Source organism: Hylaeus volcanicus, chromosome 5 (assembly GCF_026283585.1).
Source record: "Hylaeus volcanicus isolate JK05 chromosome 5, UHH_iyHylVolc1.0_haploid, whole genome shotgun sequence".
In the NCBI taxonomy this organism is placed as follows: domain Eukaryota; kingdom Metazoa; phylum Arthropoda; class Insecta; order Hymenoptera; family Colletidae; genus Hylaeus; species Hylaeus volcanicus.
In genome coordinates this window covers 26271717-26290025 of record NC_071980.1, presented here as the reverse complement: position 1 = coordinate 26290025, position 18309 = coordinate 26271717, and the positions used below count along the sequence as shown (strand labels likewise).

Genomic DNA, 18309 nt, shown 5'->3' with positions numbered 1-18309 from the left:
GCTAAAAAATTAAGTATTGTCTTCCCTTGACAATTTTTATGTTCAACTGCGATCACTATGATTTACGCGAGCCAAAGGAACCTATGCTCGAATTCACTGATATAATCGTTTGATTATTTTCTTTGCCCTCATTTTGTATTTGACTTAAACAAGTTTAGAATATGCACGAAAAAAGCCGGAAGTGTCGCTAAGGAGACTAACGTTTTCATTACTGACCATTTAATTTTCATTACGGTCTTCAATCTCTGTAAACGAGCCATTAATAATTCGTAACAGGTTTTTGTCAGATTTTTATAAGCGCAAACCGACAGTAAAGAAATGGAGATCCGATCAGTGCTTGGCATAAATATATTTTTAATTTAACGTTTCGATCTTAACTCTAAATGATTTGAAAATATGCAAGTAATTTACATCTATGAATAATCCGATACTATTTAAAAGAAACTCTCCTAAGATAGAACACTCCGCTTAATATACAATATCCTGTTTAAAATAGAGTAAAAACGTTCAATTAAGAAATGTAAATGCTTGGAATCAATTCTCTATACTTCCATTTAAAAGTACAAAGTAGATTTCCTGTTCGATTACCGTTACAACCAAAGAAATATATCATTCTTTGATTAGGGTATCAAGTGAAGAGCAAAAGAATGCAGAAAGACTTTAATACAAAAGTTAGGTGAAAATTGGACGAAATCAAAATGTACACGACACCAATATCAACCGAATGACTTATGAAAGTCCCACCAAGTGGCCATCGCGGTCTTATCACGCGCGGAACACGGTTTAAAGGTCAACCCGGTGGAGATATTGGTAACAACTCGACGACCAAACGAGATATACGGATAATTATGCACGTAACAAGTTCGCTCGTTTTCTCGACCTTACGTCCTTTAACGTCCTGGTTTGTTGCTCTTTTGTATTATTTACGCTCTATTCAACAAACTACTCCGATTTCCACTTCCATTAAAAACATACAAGAAATACAGATATAGATTCCTGCTACATCCCTTCAACGCGAGTCGGTTTCCAAAGGCAAAGATTGCTCGTAAAATTGGAGCAAAGCAAACGATAAATATTCTCAGGCAATAATAGGTCTGATAATATTTGGACTCGATATCCCGATATGTCGCGCACGATTACGTAAAAGCATCGATTATGACAATCCGTGGCTCGGTTTCGTCGCGATAGGAACTGTATCGATTAAGAAACGATAATTTATCCTTGACTGATCCCAATCAGATTTCGGTCTACCGTCCGATACGGAAAACGACTATCACGTGAAGGAGATACAGGATATGATCAGCGTGATACAAAGAATGATCAAAGACGGTAAGTCGTGCGACTTCACGTATTTTCCTCTCGGCTCATAACACAAACTGTGTAAAACGAATTTATATCTAATCTGCTCTTACGGCCGATAGCGACACATGTTTTTTATTTTTCTAATTAACGAGCAACTCTGCATGGAAAAAAAAGTGGTTTTATTTCTCAAAGATTAAGGTTCATACACGATATTTCTATCTTTCGTGGACTCTAACACCATCGACCAACGTAACATTTCGATTCGTTTCAATTTTATGGATCGTAATCGATATCTTGTTAACCCTTTGCTGTTTAGATTTTCTGATTTCTGATTTTTCCGATTTTTCTGATTTTTGTCGACAATCGCTCGACATCGGATCGCTGACGGTTAAATACAATTCGAATCTCGACGCGTTAACAAAGATGTAGATGCAGGCTTTCAAATTAATCCTGCTTTATTCTTAACTGGCACGTGGCTGGACTATGAATCTCTCCTTTTTCATCCACAATACTCAAGGACGCGTGAGTTTCAAGGCAACTCTCTCTGTAAAAGCAAAAGTTCTTCCTATAATATGTCGTACTCCAAAAAAGGGAAAATCATTGAGGAAACTCCGCTGTTTTTCTCGATACTAATCGCGTGTATTATTTTAGAGTTTTCTGTTATACGCAACAGGGAATGTTGAAACTCCATTCCACTCTCACTGACTTTCAGATTACAGTCAGAAAATATTCTATGCAAGATTTAATTGAAGAAAGTCTAAGTTGTTGTTAAACAACAAGGAAATTAGTTTTCCTGTATGATGTACTCATAGTTTGATATTACGAAAAATTATTCACGTTCTGACCCGAGCAAAACGTCTTTCTAATCATAGATACGGAATAGGTTTCATAAATTTTCCACATTATGGGAGTATAAATGATTTCAACTCGTTGGATCTAGAGAGGAATCAAAGATTTGGTTATTAAAACAATTTAATTTCTCTAATCACACACGCAAAGACTATCCGTATAGTAGAAAAACGAATTTCAGATACACTCATAAGTTCCATCTCATTTAATGAATATAAAAACCATTTATTTTAATTTTCACAAAGCAAACGGTTTCTTTCTTTTTTTTTTTTTTTTGACAACACCAAAAATATCTAAACAACTCTTAAAATAATCCCCACGTGGAACATATACGAAGATTACATCATAAAAGATTCTGTTATCAGTGTGTTTCTATGTTCTAAGAAATTATATTCTGTTTTATAGTCTCTGCAATACCGACTGTCAAAGTAATAAATTATATAAGATTCTCTTCTCTTCGTAATTATTCTAAACATATTCAAATAGACTTTTCGAACTATGATAATGTTAAATGCTACATAAATCGTTTATACTCCCATCCAACTTAAATGCTCGAAGATGATTTACTCGTTTCAATTGTTTATCGTTGACTATTCGCGTTATACTTGAAATATTTCTATTTCGAACGATACCTAACCCGGCATTGCGTTGCACGCGCGAACGAAGAAAGGCTAGCATAAGCGAATGCAAAGGAGACAAAACGACTGAATAAGAGAACGGAACGAAAAAGGAGAGAGGGAGAGAATAGTATATGTCTCAGGTCCGTGCACACTGGTCCCTTCTGCGTGTTCATGGTTTATGATCGCGGGTCAAGCTGTGTAATGTTAGAAGCGGTGACGGCCATAATATACTCCTTATCACAGTGGTGCTCAACTCCAAACAGTTTTCCATTTAAATGGACTGTACACTTGCGTGCCAGTGTGTCAAATGCGTGCGTGCACTCGCAAACATAATTGCTTCTTGCGGAGCACGTACGACGTAGTTGTCATTGAAAACGAACGACACTTTTTCACCAGTTGCTCGCACCTTTACACAAATATATAGAAATATTTGTATTTCAAAATGGAGTGAATTTATATAGGGCAAAGTAAAGAATTTTGTTAGGTTTAAAGACGTGACTTCAGCTGTGCGTAAAGTTATCGTGCTGATATTATACGTACGTATTCCTACATAATCAGATGCGTTAAGGGGATAAGTAAAACAGTCGAGAACTGAAAGTTAAGCGCGTGTAGACCAGCCAAACGCAGCCGAAGGCACATGTGCTACACGCTTGGCGAACGTTGGCACACGCTAAAGCACGTGCGCCATCGATTGCTCTTTGGTCTGTACGCGACGGTATAAGAACATTGACTTCGCTTCATCTGCTTGCAGAGGATCATATTTCGTTTACATTTGTATTCATCACGCTGATTTATGAAAATTAAACAAAATTTATTTGCTCTTGGCAATGCAATCGGAACAAAAGACCAATTTCGAGCGAAAATTCTTTGATGGACGTGCTGACACGTTATGCACTGACTAGGCGAATTAATCGCGGGAATTTTGCTCGGGCAAGAGAAATTAGAGCCGAACCGCTGGTGTATGATTACAAAGGAAACTCATTAACTGCGGCGACCAAGACATCGAAACGACAATTATACTTTTAATCGATTTACTTCAGGAATGTTTTGATGAGAGCATTAACATGTTGCAGTCACAAAATTGTACCGAAATCAGAATATCTGGATCGCGATGGGTTTAATTTTGAACAAAACTTTGGAATCGGGGGAAATTGATTTCGATGAGTTCATTACGGAATGACCTGGTCAATGTCGTATTCATGGACATTTATGTAGGAAGTTTACTAAACTTTCTCTTGGCAGAGAATCTGCATTGCAAACGCACGTGTTGACCAGAAGGAAGCGAGGTTACCAATTGTGAAATCTACCGTATCGCTTGACCCTCTTTAAAGCATCGCATTCTCGTTAAAAAAGAATTCACTTTTTAGACCTCGTGATTTATCCCTTTTTTATTTTTTTATAAACGTAAACTGTCTTACAACTCGGTTTTATTTTGACGATGTGGGTGCATAGTTTGATGAGGCTATTGATCATCAATGTATTATTTAATTACAATGATCGCAAGAATTAAGGTGGAAGTTTTTGTGTTAATTATTTACTTAAAATATATATTCGCGGTAGAAAACAGCGTAGTTTAAGAATGCTCGATACTAGACAATTATACAAAAATAGTTGGAAATTGAGATCTTCATGAATAGTATCATAGTTGATTTTTTGGATCGATGAGTCACGATCGTAGTCGGTACATGGGCGACGCAGATCCATGAGCTTATTCTGTTTCTACCATTGACAATATTCTTGAAATATTCTCAATATACCGAATACATTTGAATGCATACTAACAGTTGTTCTCTACTTTTTTGTAGGTCACGTTTTCCAAACTCCTGAAGTAATTAATATTATCTTAGAACCTGGTATATGGTGAGTAATATTTATTATTTATTTTTATTTTAGACTTACTTCTGAAAGTTACTCTGTCATCTCTGTCTAATGTTTGTTTGCAGCTCAAAAGATGAAGAAGTTGACAATGGCTGTGTAGTAAGAGCACGAGGTCTTCCTTGGCAATCGTCTGACCAGGACATAGCAAAATTTTTTCGTGGCTTAAATGTTGCCAAGTAAGTGAAACTTGTTAAACATGAACGTTAAGTACTAGAATTCTGAAAAATAAGTTGTAATAATTGTTATGGTGTTTGTATACAAGCCACTTGGATGCGCGTAAAGAAGGTAAACATTTATATCTGACGCATAAATAAATATACATTGCCCACATCATTCTCATACTCTGCTAGATTGTTATGCAAAATTTCATGGAAATTGTTGTGTTTACTTAGTTCAAGGTAGTAAACATATCTTAAAAACTTATGTCACGTCTTGTTTACGTATTTATTTTTTTTTCGTATAGCGATAAGTATTATCTGGGATCATGAATTTTATGCACCGCACAATTTTATTAATAATTCTTGCGATGACTGCGGTAGTAATATGCAAGAATAAATAATGGAATTTCTTTCTCTTATCTGTTACGCGAAATTAACAATTTTGTTTAATTTCGTTGATTTCCAGGGGTGGCGTAGCTCTGTGTTTAAGTCCTATGGGAAGACGTAACGGAGAAGCATTAGTACGATTTGTTAATAAAGAACACAGAGACATGGCATTAAAAAGACATAAACATCATATGGGTGGACGATACATAGAAGTTTACAAGGCTTCTGGGGAGGATTTCGTCGGCGTTGCAGGAGGAACAAGTGGGGAGGCTCACGCATTTTTGTCACGGGGAGCCCAAGTCATTGTTAGAATGAGAGGCTTGCCATATGACTGTGTAGCTAAGCAAGTGGTGAGCACTAAAAGAACAAAAAGCTTTCCTATTGTACATTCCACCATGCGTTTCTGATTTCCTTTCATTCGCGTATTATTTTTTACAGCTGGACTTCTTTTTATCAGGGCAAAAGCCCTGTCACGTGTTAGACGGGGAAGACGGAGTCCTATTTGTCAAGAAACCAGATGGCAGAGCAACTGGAGACGCTTTCGTTCTTTTTGCGAAAGAAGAAGACGCTGTGAAGGCATTGAGCAAACACAGAGATTGCATTGGTAGTCGGTATATCGAACTTTTTCGCAGTACAATTGCTGAGGTGCAACAGGTGCGTGAAAATAATGCGGGTACAAAATAGTAGAAGAAGGGACGAAGTGAAAATAGACGTGATTCATTTGCATATCGATTTTATGGTTTACAGGTCTTGAACAGGGCAATTGACCCGAAACAGGTCGTACTCCCGACGCCACCTATCCCACAGCTTCCACCAATACTTCCGCAACACATCATCACGTCCGGTACGCGTAAAGATTGCGTTCGATTGCGCGGTCTTCCTTACGAAGCTCTCGTAGAACATATTCTCGAATTTATGGGCGAGCATTCCAAGAATATCGTCTACCAAGGTGTTCACATGGTTTACAATGCTCAAGTAAGTATATTTATTACGTTAGTTACATTTATTATAATTTTTAACTAAAACAGTAGCGAAGAAAAGTTGATGTAACTAGTTAATTAACGTATGATTATTTTTGTTTTTGTTTTAGGGTCAGCCCTCAGGCGAGGCGTTCATTCAAATGGACAGCGAAAGTTCGGCGTTCGCGTGCGCGTCGCAACGGCATCATCGATACATGATATATGGCAAGAAACAACGGTACATCGAAGTGTTCCAGTGCAGCGGGGACGATATGAATCTGGTATTGACAGGTGCGGTAACTCAGCCGTCAACCAAGGCTCTGCTATCACCCGGTACGTTGACCACACAAAATCCTGCAACTTTGACACATCCGCCTCCGCCTACGCCGGTACCGGTACAGGTACCGACGGCGCAACCTCCCCTCTGGGACATTCACGCGTTAGTGCAGGCCCAAGCCCAAGCACAGGCGCAGGCTCAAGCGCAGGCTCAAGCGCAGGCTCAAGCTCAGGCTCAAGCGCAGGCGTTACGAAACCAAGATTTCTGGCTAATGGCTTTAGCCTCCAATCCACCGCCCACTTCCACTACTCCCGCATCCCCAACTTCGTCGGCCACGACTAAGACGCTCGCGCTACCTGGACATAATCAGCATCAGATCCCTGCCTATGCCATGTCACCTCCAGCGGCAGCCGCTGCCGCCGCGGCCGCTGCGGCGCTTCACGCTCAACCACCGACACATGCGCCATTCTTATTCTTCAATGTTCCTTCGCGAATCCCTATTCTGCGGGGACCAGCGCCCCACGGTCTGCTGACGCCCATCGTCCAGGCACCTTTGAATCCTGCCGCCATAATGGGATTGAAACGATCATGGGAAAGCGCTTTCCCGCCCGACGCATCCGGCACCGTCGCGAAACGCGCCACGTGGCACTCGCCAGCGGCCGCGTTCGCTCAAGCTCCAACTGCGGCACCTGGTTTGCCTTACCCTGCTCAATTTTATCCTCAGATTTGAAGGATCGAGCCGTGCCAGTGTCGATCGCCGCGGTAACAACGGACCAAGTCGGTAATCAAGGATCTTCATTTAACGGGTGCTCCGTTTTCCATACACTTTCCACTGGTCGCGTTTATCGTCCAATGCGAAAACGTTCGTTCCTTTATGAAGTAATGTCTCGCTTTTTGATGAAATCAACGCATGTATAGGGTATCCTATCTAAATCGTTTCTCTTGGATATACCTGCATCGATAGTAACGGCAAATGTATCAGACAAAAGGAAGGTTGTAGAGAGTAGTTGAAGAAGATAGCTTTCGGTAGGTGGAGCGATCAATATCTTCTTTTAAAATGGAAGTACCAGAAGTCTCGTACACTTTCAATAAAAGCTTAACCACATTAAATTATTCACTCCTTAAAGCTACATACTTTTTATCTAATACATTTGCCAGTATGATCGACAATTTCACGACCAGATATTTAAAGGGATCGATTTCCACAGGTCGCTGTATACATGCATCGGTAGCTGGAAGTTCGTTATTTAATTCATCATTCTTACGGTTGTATCTCATTCACTGCCCTCGTCGAAATGGCTCGTTTCAGTTGGGCCAGTTTCTAGAGCAAAATCTCGATCGATTCTCTGTTCACGATAATCGAGGCTTCTGATTCTTCGTATCGTGAAGAGTAGCTTCCACGTGGGTTTTTGCGACGACCGATCGAAACGTTCTTCACGCGTGAAAGACACGGGATAATGTTTTTCTCGTTTGCATCGTCGCTGTGCAAAATTTTGTCGTATTATTAAGACGTACGATTCAGTTTCTCCATGAACGTACACAGTACATGATTCTGTTCGCTATAGTTATTTCCTGACATTCCACATAGCACTTTGTGCAAGCCTCCCTCTTTTGTATCGGTGTACGGTGACTGTTATTTAGAGGCCCTTTGTTCTTGGACTCTTTCCTCCAATTTTCAGACTTGTTTTCCATTTTGATACTTATTTCGAGCAACAGTACTTAGAGTGTTTTATGTGTTACTTTATTATATATATATATATATTTCTTTTTTATTAAACGTAACATGCACATTTTAGACGTCACTTATTGTTAGTAGACGGCGTCTTGTTTTGTCGTGTGAACTCTGATATAATTCGCGCGGAAGATCGTGTCGTTTCACGCAATGTGCAACAAAGTGCCTTTAACGTAAACGCGATCGAGGACTCTCCGATTCAGGTTTTTCCTCTGGAGATTTCCTGATTTATATGAATGTGTAAATATATACATATAAATTTATATGTTATATATACAAATATCTAAGTACAGACCCAAGCATATACATATATATATATATAAAATTTATATATTTTGCTAGAAATATTTTTATTAGTGAATAAGCAATGGACATTCCATCCAATGTTATCGATTTCTTAAGCTCCAGAATCTTTGGAGGGTAGCTATACTTTTACGCGGCATCTATTTTACGCGCGGTCAGAAACGAAAGAAAAAAAACAATGAGCCCGGTTACGTCGCAGTTTCGCTCAAATGGTTTGCACTGTAATGCTCGAGAGCTTCCCGAGTCGAACAGGTCCGACGTGACAGACAAATTCCCACGACGAAGTTCACAAACCCATTTCTAGCCTCTCGCCACATTCCTAAAAAAAAATATATAGAAACAAACGCGTTTCGACGTTCACGTACGTCTGTGTTGAGTCGAAAGTCGCAGGGAGTACTCAAGCTACAAACAGGAAATCGGAACAGCATGCTCGAACGTGTTATTATTGTTTTTTACGCGAACATTCTCTTGGTTGGTGCAGATACGTCCATCGATTGGACAGTTGTGTTAAACGTTACGAGGGCTTCGCGAACGATGCAAACCAAGGAGGTGTAGCCAGCAGACATTTTCAACTATTAATCCTTTGCATTTCATATATTTACTTTGGACTAGCAACTCCGAGTGATTTTGCAAATATTTGTCATACTTCTTACAGCTGATTTTTTTTGCATACAAATTAATATAAAGAAATATTATACTTGAATATTCTATCTTTAGGAAGTCGGTCACCTCTCGAGTGCAAAGGGCTGAAGTTGAAGAGAAAGGATTCGTTAACCCAGATATGGCTGAATTTGTTTTTTAAAATATTTTATTATGACCAGTTGAGGTGCCAAAAGTTTCAGACATCTCTAAAATGATCCACCATCTGGAAGGAAATCTAGGAATTTACAGAAATAATACTCCGCGAGACTTTTGAATTATTTATAGGATTACATAGACCAGTTTCATTTTTTCCACTCGTTTTATTTAACATACTTGCAAACCTTTCTGGAAGGACGTCTGCCATAACTGGGTTAATTACTTGGATCCGTTTATCAACTGAGCAATTGATAGAGTAATCTGATCCAGGAACTGAAAGATTCGGATTGAAATCAGGAATCAAATGGATCAGTGATTTCTTCGAGTAAATATTAAGGTGTCCCAAAAAGTATTGCGAATATCAAAATCTTAATATAATTTCACCCAAACTATGAATGTATTCCTCAGTAACGCCATTATGGTTCTTTTTGGACGCGTAATTGTTGAATCAAATTGCTGAATGATTACGTTATGGCTTCGGGAAAGTGATAGTCGGACAGAGAACAAAGTCTGGACTGTACACTGGGTGAATTGTAGTTTTAATAATAGAATTATAGTTTTGTTTTCCGATAATGGTGCGAACTCATCAAACCTTTTATTTTATCGCAACTCATTCGAAAGATAAACCAAACGAACAATGAAAACGTAAACGAACGCAGGATATATTTTTGTAATCAGCACAAAAACGAACTATCCAATAACGTATCGATACTTACAATACTACTTCACTTCGATAAATGGTTTACAAATAACCAGAAAGCAAGGTGACTAAAATGCGCAATATTTGCTGGGACACCTAATACAGTGTTTCTCTAACATCCCTCACTTTATTTCTAATCATCTCATCAAATTTATATTTGCTCAACATTTGTACAGTTTCGTTAACATTTTTTTGTGTCTCTAATCATATTCATCAATTTCTATTCTGCTTTCGTTAAAAATAATAAGAGGTAATTAATTTTTATTTTACGAGCAAGATTGTTTTAACTGAAATTATAGCAATGAAGATTTCTCGATGCTAACGGTTATACAAAATTCATTTATGTTTAAATTTAAATTGCAAAGTACGAAGCAATTTAATTTCAACTATGTTATTACGTATACATTTGTAACATAATCAAATTGTACTCCACTCCACAAGAAAAGGTCTACCGAAAGGTGAAGTTTGAGAAACACTGCTAATACATCCAAGTATCTAGATCCAATTATCATCTGCATCCTAATAACACTTAATACATGCAAATCTTTGTAATTCTCCCACGGTGTATCGTTACCTAGGCCTCGTAACTTGTGATTGTTAACTTGGTGTCGGCAGTGTTCACCCTTTCGACGCTCTTCCACGGTTTAATATTTTGTGATAACGTAGTTGGTGGATAGAACCAGAGATGGGCAAAATTTTATTCCACCGATAACGAATGAAAGGAACAGAAATTTATTCAATTAAATATTTAAATGTTCATTTACTCGCGTTCATTCCATAATCTCGCTTCTTATTTTTATTTAACGAGCGAGTTATTCTTTACTCGTTAGTCGAAACTTTATCTAAATAAAATTTCGCTCATTTCTGGATATAATTATTAAAGACGAGGCAACATTGAGTCTACGCGGAAAACTCGTTACTCCAGTCACTGAAACACACTAAAATACGAACAAAATTATGAAAAATATCCGCGTTAAAGTGATTCTTCGCGTGTATCTCTATTAATAATCCCGCAATCATTAATTCCCACGAAGATCAGCAATATCTTCACAATGAATTCTAAAGTGACTGGACCACGTGGAATGTTCGTACGCGTGAACGACAATCGTGCATACTGCCATGCCTACGAAAAAGCTTTTTCATGGTCCTTCGCGATCAGGAAGCTTCGCCTTTTGTTCCGACTCTCTGTGTGGTTTTTGTGCGTACTTGGTGTGTTAACGCGAAAAAAAGTTTCTTCTTGCCACGTGTTCTCTTTCTATCATTTTTTCTCTCCCTCCCCCCCCCCCCACCCATTTTTTTTACATTTAGACGCAATAACGAGGCGATTCCGAAACGCGGAAACGCGCAACACAAATCGTCGTTGCCTCAGAAGCATAAAGTCCGCGGGTATAGAAACGATTGGTTTGCATGTCGTGGTTTTGTGGAGGGACGTGCATACCTGCAAGTACCTGTAATGATCTTTCTTCGTTAGCTATCGTTCACGACCAAACAAGGTTACGTAATCGCGTCAATTTCGTTCTTCCTCGCGTAACTACGTTCATTATAATATTAGTCGTATAATTTTTTCCCCTCCTCAAAGTTGTTCCTCCGTTTTCCCCTCCTCTTGCATTCCTCACCTACCGATACACGTACCCACACACAAATACACACACACACGCATACATATCTCGTAACAATTTTTTTTCTTGTACTTTTACATGTAATCCTACATAATTTCGCACAAGCCTCTCTCTGTTTGACAGGATGCGGTAGCGTATTACATAGAATCGAGTAGTAGTACTTTGGTACAGAGGTGGGGAACGTTTCTCTCGGTGTAGTTTTAGTCGATGGTGATCGACTAATCACCACGATTCGAATACTATTATTTATTCGACCGTTTGAAATTGTTTATGCAGACGAGAATTTTGCCCATCTCTGCTTTGGTATACCTAGTCCTGTTTTGTCGTTACAAATTGCTGTGCAAAGTGTGCACGGCCTTCGATACTTCGCGCGTTCTCAGAGGTTGATGAGTACAATGAGTTCGAAGCGCGCAAGGATGAGACCGTGTCTAATTACTAGACCGTGGATTTCTATGCGTTTATGGGAAACGAAAGTACGGAGAAATCCGTATGAAAACGTCCATGAATGCAAAAGTACGTAAAACGTCAAAAATAATACACGTGGTACAGCGTTTAGAAGATGAGACAAACTTTCATCTAAGCTTAAATCTTTTTTCTATATCCGAGAAAATATGAATTTGCATTAACATCCACGGTCTACTAATTACCTGTGCTGTTATATTATTCTCCAAATTTTTACATCCATTCACGGTTGAAATGTTAGCACCGATACTTCAATTATTAGATAATCAAACGGCTCTGTTAACCAACACTCGGTGTACTTTACTTCTTATTGACTTCTTATCGAAGAAAAGCACCGCTCAGGCCACGAAGAGTGCACTTTGGTATCCGAGATTTGCGCACACTTTGCATTCCAATCTTACTAATGTAACTCGAGAATCGGGTATTGCCTGCCGATTATATATTTACGTCGGGATTACGCTTCCTGATTCGGCTTCACCCTAGCATTAATAGACATCCTAGAAATTAGATTTCGCGAGGCGACGCGAAACGGAAGGGCAACCCCTCGGAGCTGTCCTAACTCTTCGCAGCGCAGTCATTCGAATAGCTTCGAGGCCTTTCGAGAAGGATACAAAAGAATCGAAGTCGGGGAAACGCGTGAGAAAATACGATGGTGCAAGGTGGTGCAGATCAGTGTTGAGCAATGATTTGTAATTAATTTAGTAGCAATCGTTAGCACGTATTGTCAGGTGAACGCGTTCGTGTTCTGCAATCTGAGAATCTGTAACCGTTTCTTAATCTTATCGTTGATAAAATTGTCGGAGATAGGCATAGGTTGTTGAACTTTTCAGAGCAATGAGGCATTGGCCAATTCAGTAATTTAGACGTTATGATTTATTATTTCGTTTTTGATATAAACCTCTGATAACTTTGTGACTCGTAAAAGTTGGCGGCAAATTATTAAACTTTTCCGAGCATTGAGGCATTGGTCACACAAATCAGTAATTTACCCATCGTAATTTATTACTGTTACGTTTATTGTTACCATTTCAATTTCAATCTCTCACATTTGGCAACTTCGTGACTTCTAAACACTCGACCTGAAACCACGATTATTGCAACTTGCCCAACACTGCTGCAAACTTCTAAGATAAATGATCAAAGCAGCTGATCCTTGATGCTAATCGCCACGTGTTCGCGAAGAGTTTAGGGATCGTGGACGCTCGCGGCGAGATTTATGGGGTTTCCGCGTCGCGTCGCCTCCATGGGGGCGCATCTTGGTGTGTTTTGAAAACGTATAATAAATGTATCGATCGAGCACGTGGAGACGTTCACTCTGGGCCCCTTCTTGTCCCAAAAGAATCTTAATGTCGATGTAAAATTAATTCTAGTCGAAGTTAGATTTAGGAGACAGGGAGATCTCGAGGAACTTCTCGACGAGCTCGACTCCTTTATTACAAATACCATTACCATCGATGATTGCGGCCCGTACGGTACGTAAGATGCGCCTTCTCGATAAACGAGACACGCGTGCATCGAACGGAGGACTTTGTGCGTCGATAAACCGAGCGATCGAGGAATCTGGGCTCTCAGAAGTGGGCAAAATTTTATTCGAATAACAGATGACGAACGAGAAAGATAGGAACATCGTACAGTAATTTATTCGCAACTTTGATGCATTCGAGGCATAATTCAAGTATAATTTGATTGCACAATCCAGAATGTGTAATTTTTATTTTTAGTTGATTTAAATTTCAATAGAATCAATGCATTTTTGCAAATAATTACTAGAAAGAATTTCGCAGTATTACCTTCGAACACCTCAAATTATCTAATTTAAACTTGCACGAGACCACTGAATTTTTGTAAAGAATCAGTTAAAAGAATCTTGCAAACTTACCTTGGACCTCGAATTATCTTTCACGTCGAATGTTGAATCGAACTTCTTAAATTTAAGGAACCCTGCAAATAAATCGCTGTGTAGACTTTTTATTCGACTAAAATTCCGCCCATTTCTTCTTTAACAGAATGAACTTCTGTCCTGATCTAGTAACGCGTAACAGACGCAGAGCCTAATTTTTAAATCTCACGATCCTCGTCGTAGCTCAACTTACCGACTCGCAATCTCTTCCAAATGTGTATTACCTGCCATTAGCTTTCGCTGGGCACTCACACGAGCCGTATTATACACGTATCCACAGGCTACTGAGGGGAAGAAAGGTTGAGTGCTCGTGTGTGTGGGAGTTAGAGTGACAGGGTGCGAGAGGATGGAAAATTGAACGAGCGAGGGAGTAGCATTATAGACACTATCGTCCTCCGTACTAACTCAAACGAAGCTCGTCATATCAAAGGCCGTGGCATTTTTCCTATTGCGTTGAATGTGTTGTCTGGTTATTGTGAATCGCTAACATGGTGACTGACAGTGTCGTCCCTTTGCAAATTTACATTTAACTAATTGTCGCCGGTACTGGTTATTATCAGTACGAACGTTTGTCGCTATTATCCAGAGGCTGACCGAGAGACGTTCTTTGTGTGAACTAATTAGACACTGTTTAGGGGCCTTCGGATAGAAACAAGTGGCGGACTCTTGCCCTTTTCGGAATCCTTTCAACCCTCTATTAGTAGAAAATTGTGTAAACATACAGTTGAGAGTGAGGATCCTGTAAAGTTCGTCGAAGGAATTTTACAGGAACTTTACAGGATGTTTCCTGGCAGCTTTGATAGGCTATACAGGAACATAGTCGAGTACGCAGATCGTGTAAAGCTCATCGAAGGAATTTTTTTGAAGTCAAAGCAACTCGTTTGATGAAACGGTTGAATTTAAGTCGTTCGTTGTGAATTTATCACGCGATTCAAATCAAAATTTGTTTAAATTAGAATATTGCCCATCGTTGTTTCGAATTGCATATAGTCGGTGCAATTGAGATTTGACGCGGTTAATTAACGCTTTGACTACTATTCTATTTAAAAAGAGTTTACGAGAGAACTTTCTGTAATAATATATATGTATTAATTGTTGGGATTAACTTACGGATACTTGGTGTATCGAAAGCCTCATCTATTTCTTCAAATTGATCATGGCAAGCGGAGAACCGACGAAAGGTTTCTGTATATAAATGTTAGAATTGGAAAGGCTGCGAATTAGGTCTTGGTGGATGAAGTGTTAAGATTCACGAGGCGGGCAAGGGTCTCCGAGTAACGTTAAACAAAACAGACACAAAGTTCACGGCCAATCGTGAATGTCCTGGCGAAAGTTAATCGAATCGCTCGGTGACGAAAAAAAACAAAAAAAAACAAGCTGGACGTGTTTCAGTTCTGTGCGACACATCTTTTCTCCATCTTTTTTTTTTCTATATTTTTTTTTCTTGCTCTCTTTTTCGTTACGGCAGGACGTCTTTTTTTTCGATTGCGTTTTATCTATTGGGATATATAGGACACGCACAAACACACGCATACACACGAACACACACGAATCGAGAGAGTATATATTGATCTTTTTTTTTTACCCCTTGTATACACCTTTTTTTCTTGTATATCGACGATTATATCGATGGTGAACGATCATGTTTAATAAATGTGCCTTGTGGACATACATATCTTTTTGCTTGCCGGGTTGGTGGACTCTTACCCCTGATTATATTACCCTCGCCTGGTGGTGGTAATTTTCATGGGCACGGGTGACTGTTAACGTCGTTCGATTGATTTTCTTTGAGGTGTCACTCTGTTGACTATTTTTTTTTTTTTTTTTTTTTTTCATAGCTAGGAGGATATGGAAATTTCTCTTTATATTTAAATAGAAAATATCGTATATTAAGTGCAATTTCGTTTCATGGGTACCACTGAATTTAAACTTGGGTCCTTGCAGCCCCCTGTATCCGCCACTGGACGTCCCGTTTCTCATGGATATTCATGAAAATTACGACCACCGTACCCCTGTTACGTTCTATACATTTTTTTCCACTGGGCTCGCAGGTATCTTTGGTGTCTACAGATCAAGTTGGAGATTTCTGTGTCGTAACTCTTGCCTCCCTCACTCTCTCTCTCTCACTCTCTCTCTCTCTCTCACTCACTCTCTATTTATTTGCTCTCGCTCACACAATAGGTACTCTGTTTTTTACTCTCTCGGACTCTCGGTCTCTCTTTGTTGCTCTAGCTGTCTCTCCGTGCTCTCCTGCCAGGTATTTTTTTTTTCTGTCTGTGTTGTACCACCTACCTACCCCAAATCGTCGCCACGATCCATCCTCTTCCCTAACTTCAGCCCTTTCCAAAGGAACGGTCACGAGGTTCTTCGAGGGCATAACAGTTTTTGTGTCGACATTAACACAGCCAGCCCCTGTGATTTGATCTAACAAACGGTGCCTGACCATCGATACTCCGTAACCTAATTCACAACGGGCATTACGATTATACAGGGTTGTGTTCTGGATGGGGATCACTTCAGTCGGTGGATTGGAACAAGCATTGACGGAAACGGTTGCATATACATGTATGGGTGTACGAAAAAATTGAAACTTCGAAAATTAGCGAAAGCAACTTTCTTTGAGCCTTTTTTTTTTTTTTTTTTTTTTTTTTTTTTTTTTTTTTTTTTTTTTTTGAGATAATTTGCAAGGCATTTACTTTGATATTTCAGGATGATGGCGGTGCCAATCGTCATCAATAAACTGGGGATCTCTATGCAAAATGAAATCTTTGCAAACGTATATAATAGAGTCATATACGAATCTAAATAGAAATTTATTTTACTTTGCGAATATTATAACATGAAACAAATGCCTTATATGACCTTCTCCCCGACTTATAGCCATTGCTTTATATATTTGATATTATAATACATAGTATAAATATGTAGGATAAATATATAGTATAATATAATATTATATAATTTACATTAATATTAGTTTAAATAAAATATTCGAAACAAAAATGGTTATAATTCAGGAACAAGGTCACATCATATGTTAATATGAAGTTTCTTGATGATTACATGCCCCCAATCCATTGCTAAAGTGGGTTCCATGAGATTATGACACACCCTGTGTATCTGTTTACTTGATTCTCTTGAAATTCAGCGAAATTGTGTTCTTCAGCTTTTCCACCGTGTTTGTTCCTTTCTTTTTATTAATTTAACGTGACCAGTTCTCCTTACGCTCTGTTCAACCCTCGGTGAACAGACTCCCTCTTAATTTTACAACCCCTGTGTCTGCGAATGCCTCGATGCGATACGAATCCACGCTGAAGCCCGCCAAAACGTTTTTTTACAGTGTAAATTATAGAATTGCGCTTGTAAAAAAATAAGATTCTTACCGATTTAATCTTAATGATTATTTTAGTACTACGATACGAACGCTGTTGCTTTAAAAACGTTCGTTTAGTTCATCGAGGATCGTACGCAAAAGGGCTTTTAATGAGGAGAGATGGGAGAGAAAGAGCGAGTGAGGTCTGAGAGAGGGAAGCAAGAAGAGAGAGGGAGAGTCTGAGTGAATTTTTGGTGATTTGGCAGAGGGGGCGAAATCGCAAGTTGGTGCTACATATATATATATATGTAGCATACATACATACATACATATATATATATATAAAACATACGTATATATCGTGTTACAATGGTGCAGTGTCGATTGCTGTTTGGTAGCGGGATCTACAAATACTAACTTCTGTGCTTCCAGGTAGGCCAAGTCCAAATCATTATTCCTCTGGATGACGTGCTTTTCTACGGTCCGAGCGAGACGCCTAACTCTTCGGAGTCCCTAGAAAAAGCAAACACCTCAAACTGCGAGGTTCCGATATTTTTCCACTTACAAAAAAACTTACGTCGAACGAAAAATTCGACAAGTTTCGCACGGACCGTAGAAAATCATCGAATTAATCGTGAAATCGTGCAGGTTGCGGGAACGCGCATAAAAAAAAAAGAAAAAGAGATGAGACCATGCGACGGAATATCGAAATCAAAATCATCGATCCACGATCAGTGACGAAGAAGTAAAAACATTTCTTATTACATCTCTCTGCACGATGTCATCGACCACGAATCGTGGTGTGGTTACATAGTTGGGTACTCTTCTTATGTTTGTACATACATAGAATCTATTGGGTGTTATCAGATTTTGGTTTTTTTTTTGTCAATTTTTTTTTCTCAATTTTATCGGGAGTCTATTAATCCACGAGCTGGCAAAACGAATTAATACGCGCTTCGAGCATAATACTTTCAGGCTCGTGTTGCGATCCGAAAAGTGATCGGTTCGGATTGTGAAATTTTTGAAAGGGGTTTTATCATTGCTCGGTGGTA

General features: G+C 39.1%; 1 protein-coding gene across 3 annotated transcripts in view; it reads left to right on the top strand.

Moving 5' to 3' along the window:
* Window positions 1-18309, top strand: part of LOC128877406 (RNA-binding protein fusilli) — a 44740-nt gene that overhangs the window by 19728 nt on the left and 6703 nt on the right. Inside the window, exons 4-10 of one of the 3 annotated variants that reach the window (XM_054124690.1) lie at window positions 1240-1329; window positions 4577-4631; window positions 4715-4825; window positions 5274-5544; window positions 5633-5848; window positions 5942-6169; window positions 6285-6444. In XM_054124690.1, the coding sequence (XP_053980665.1) occupies window positions 1240-1329; window positions 4577-4631; window positions 4715-4825; window positions 5274-5544; window positions 5633-5848; window positions 5942-6169; window positions 6285-6444 (1131 nt within the window). Of the gene's footprint in view, window positions 1-1239; window positions 1330-4576; window positions 4632-4714; window positions 4826-5273; window positions 5545-5632; window positions 5849-5941; window positions 6170-6284; window positions 18109-18309 lie in introns of those variants that run through there. The other 2 variants (XM_054124689.1, XM_054124687.1) reach the window with 2 other exon arrangements.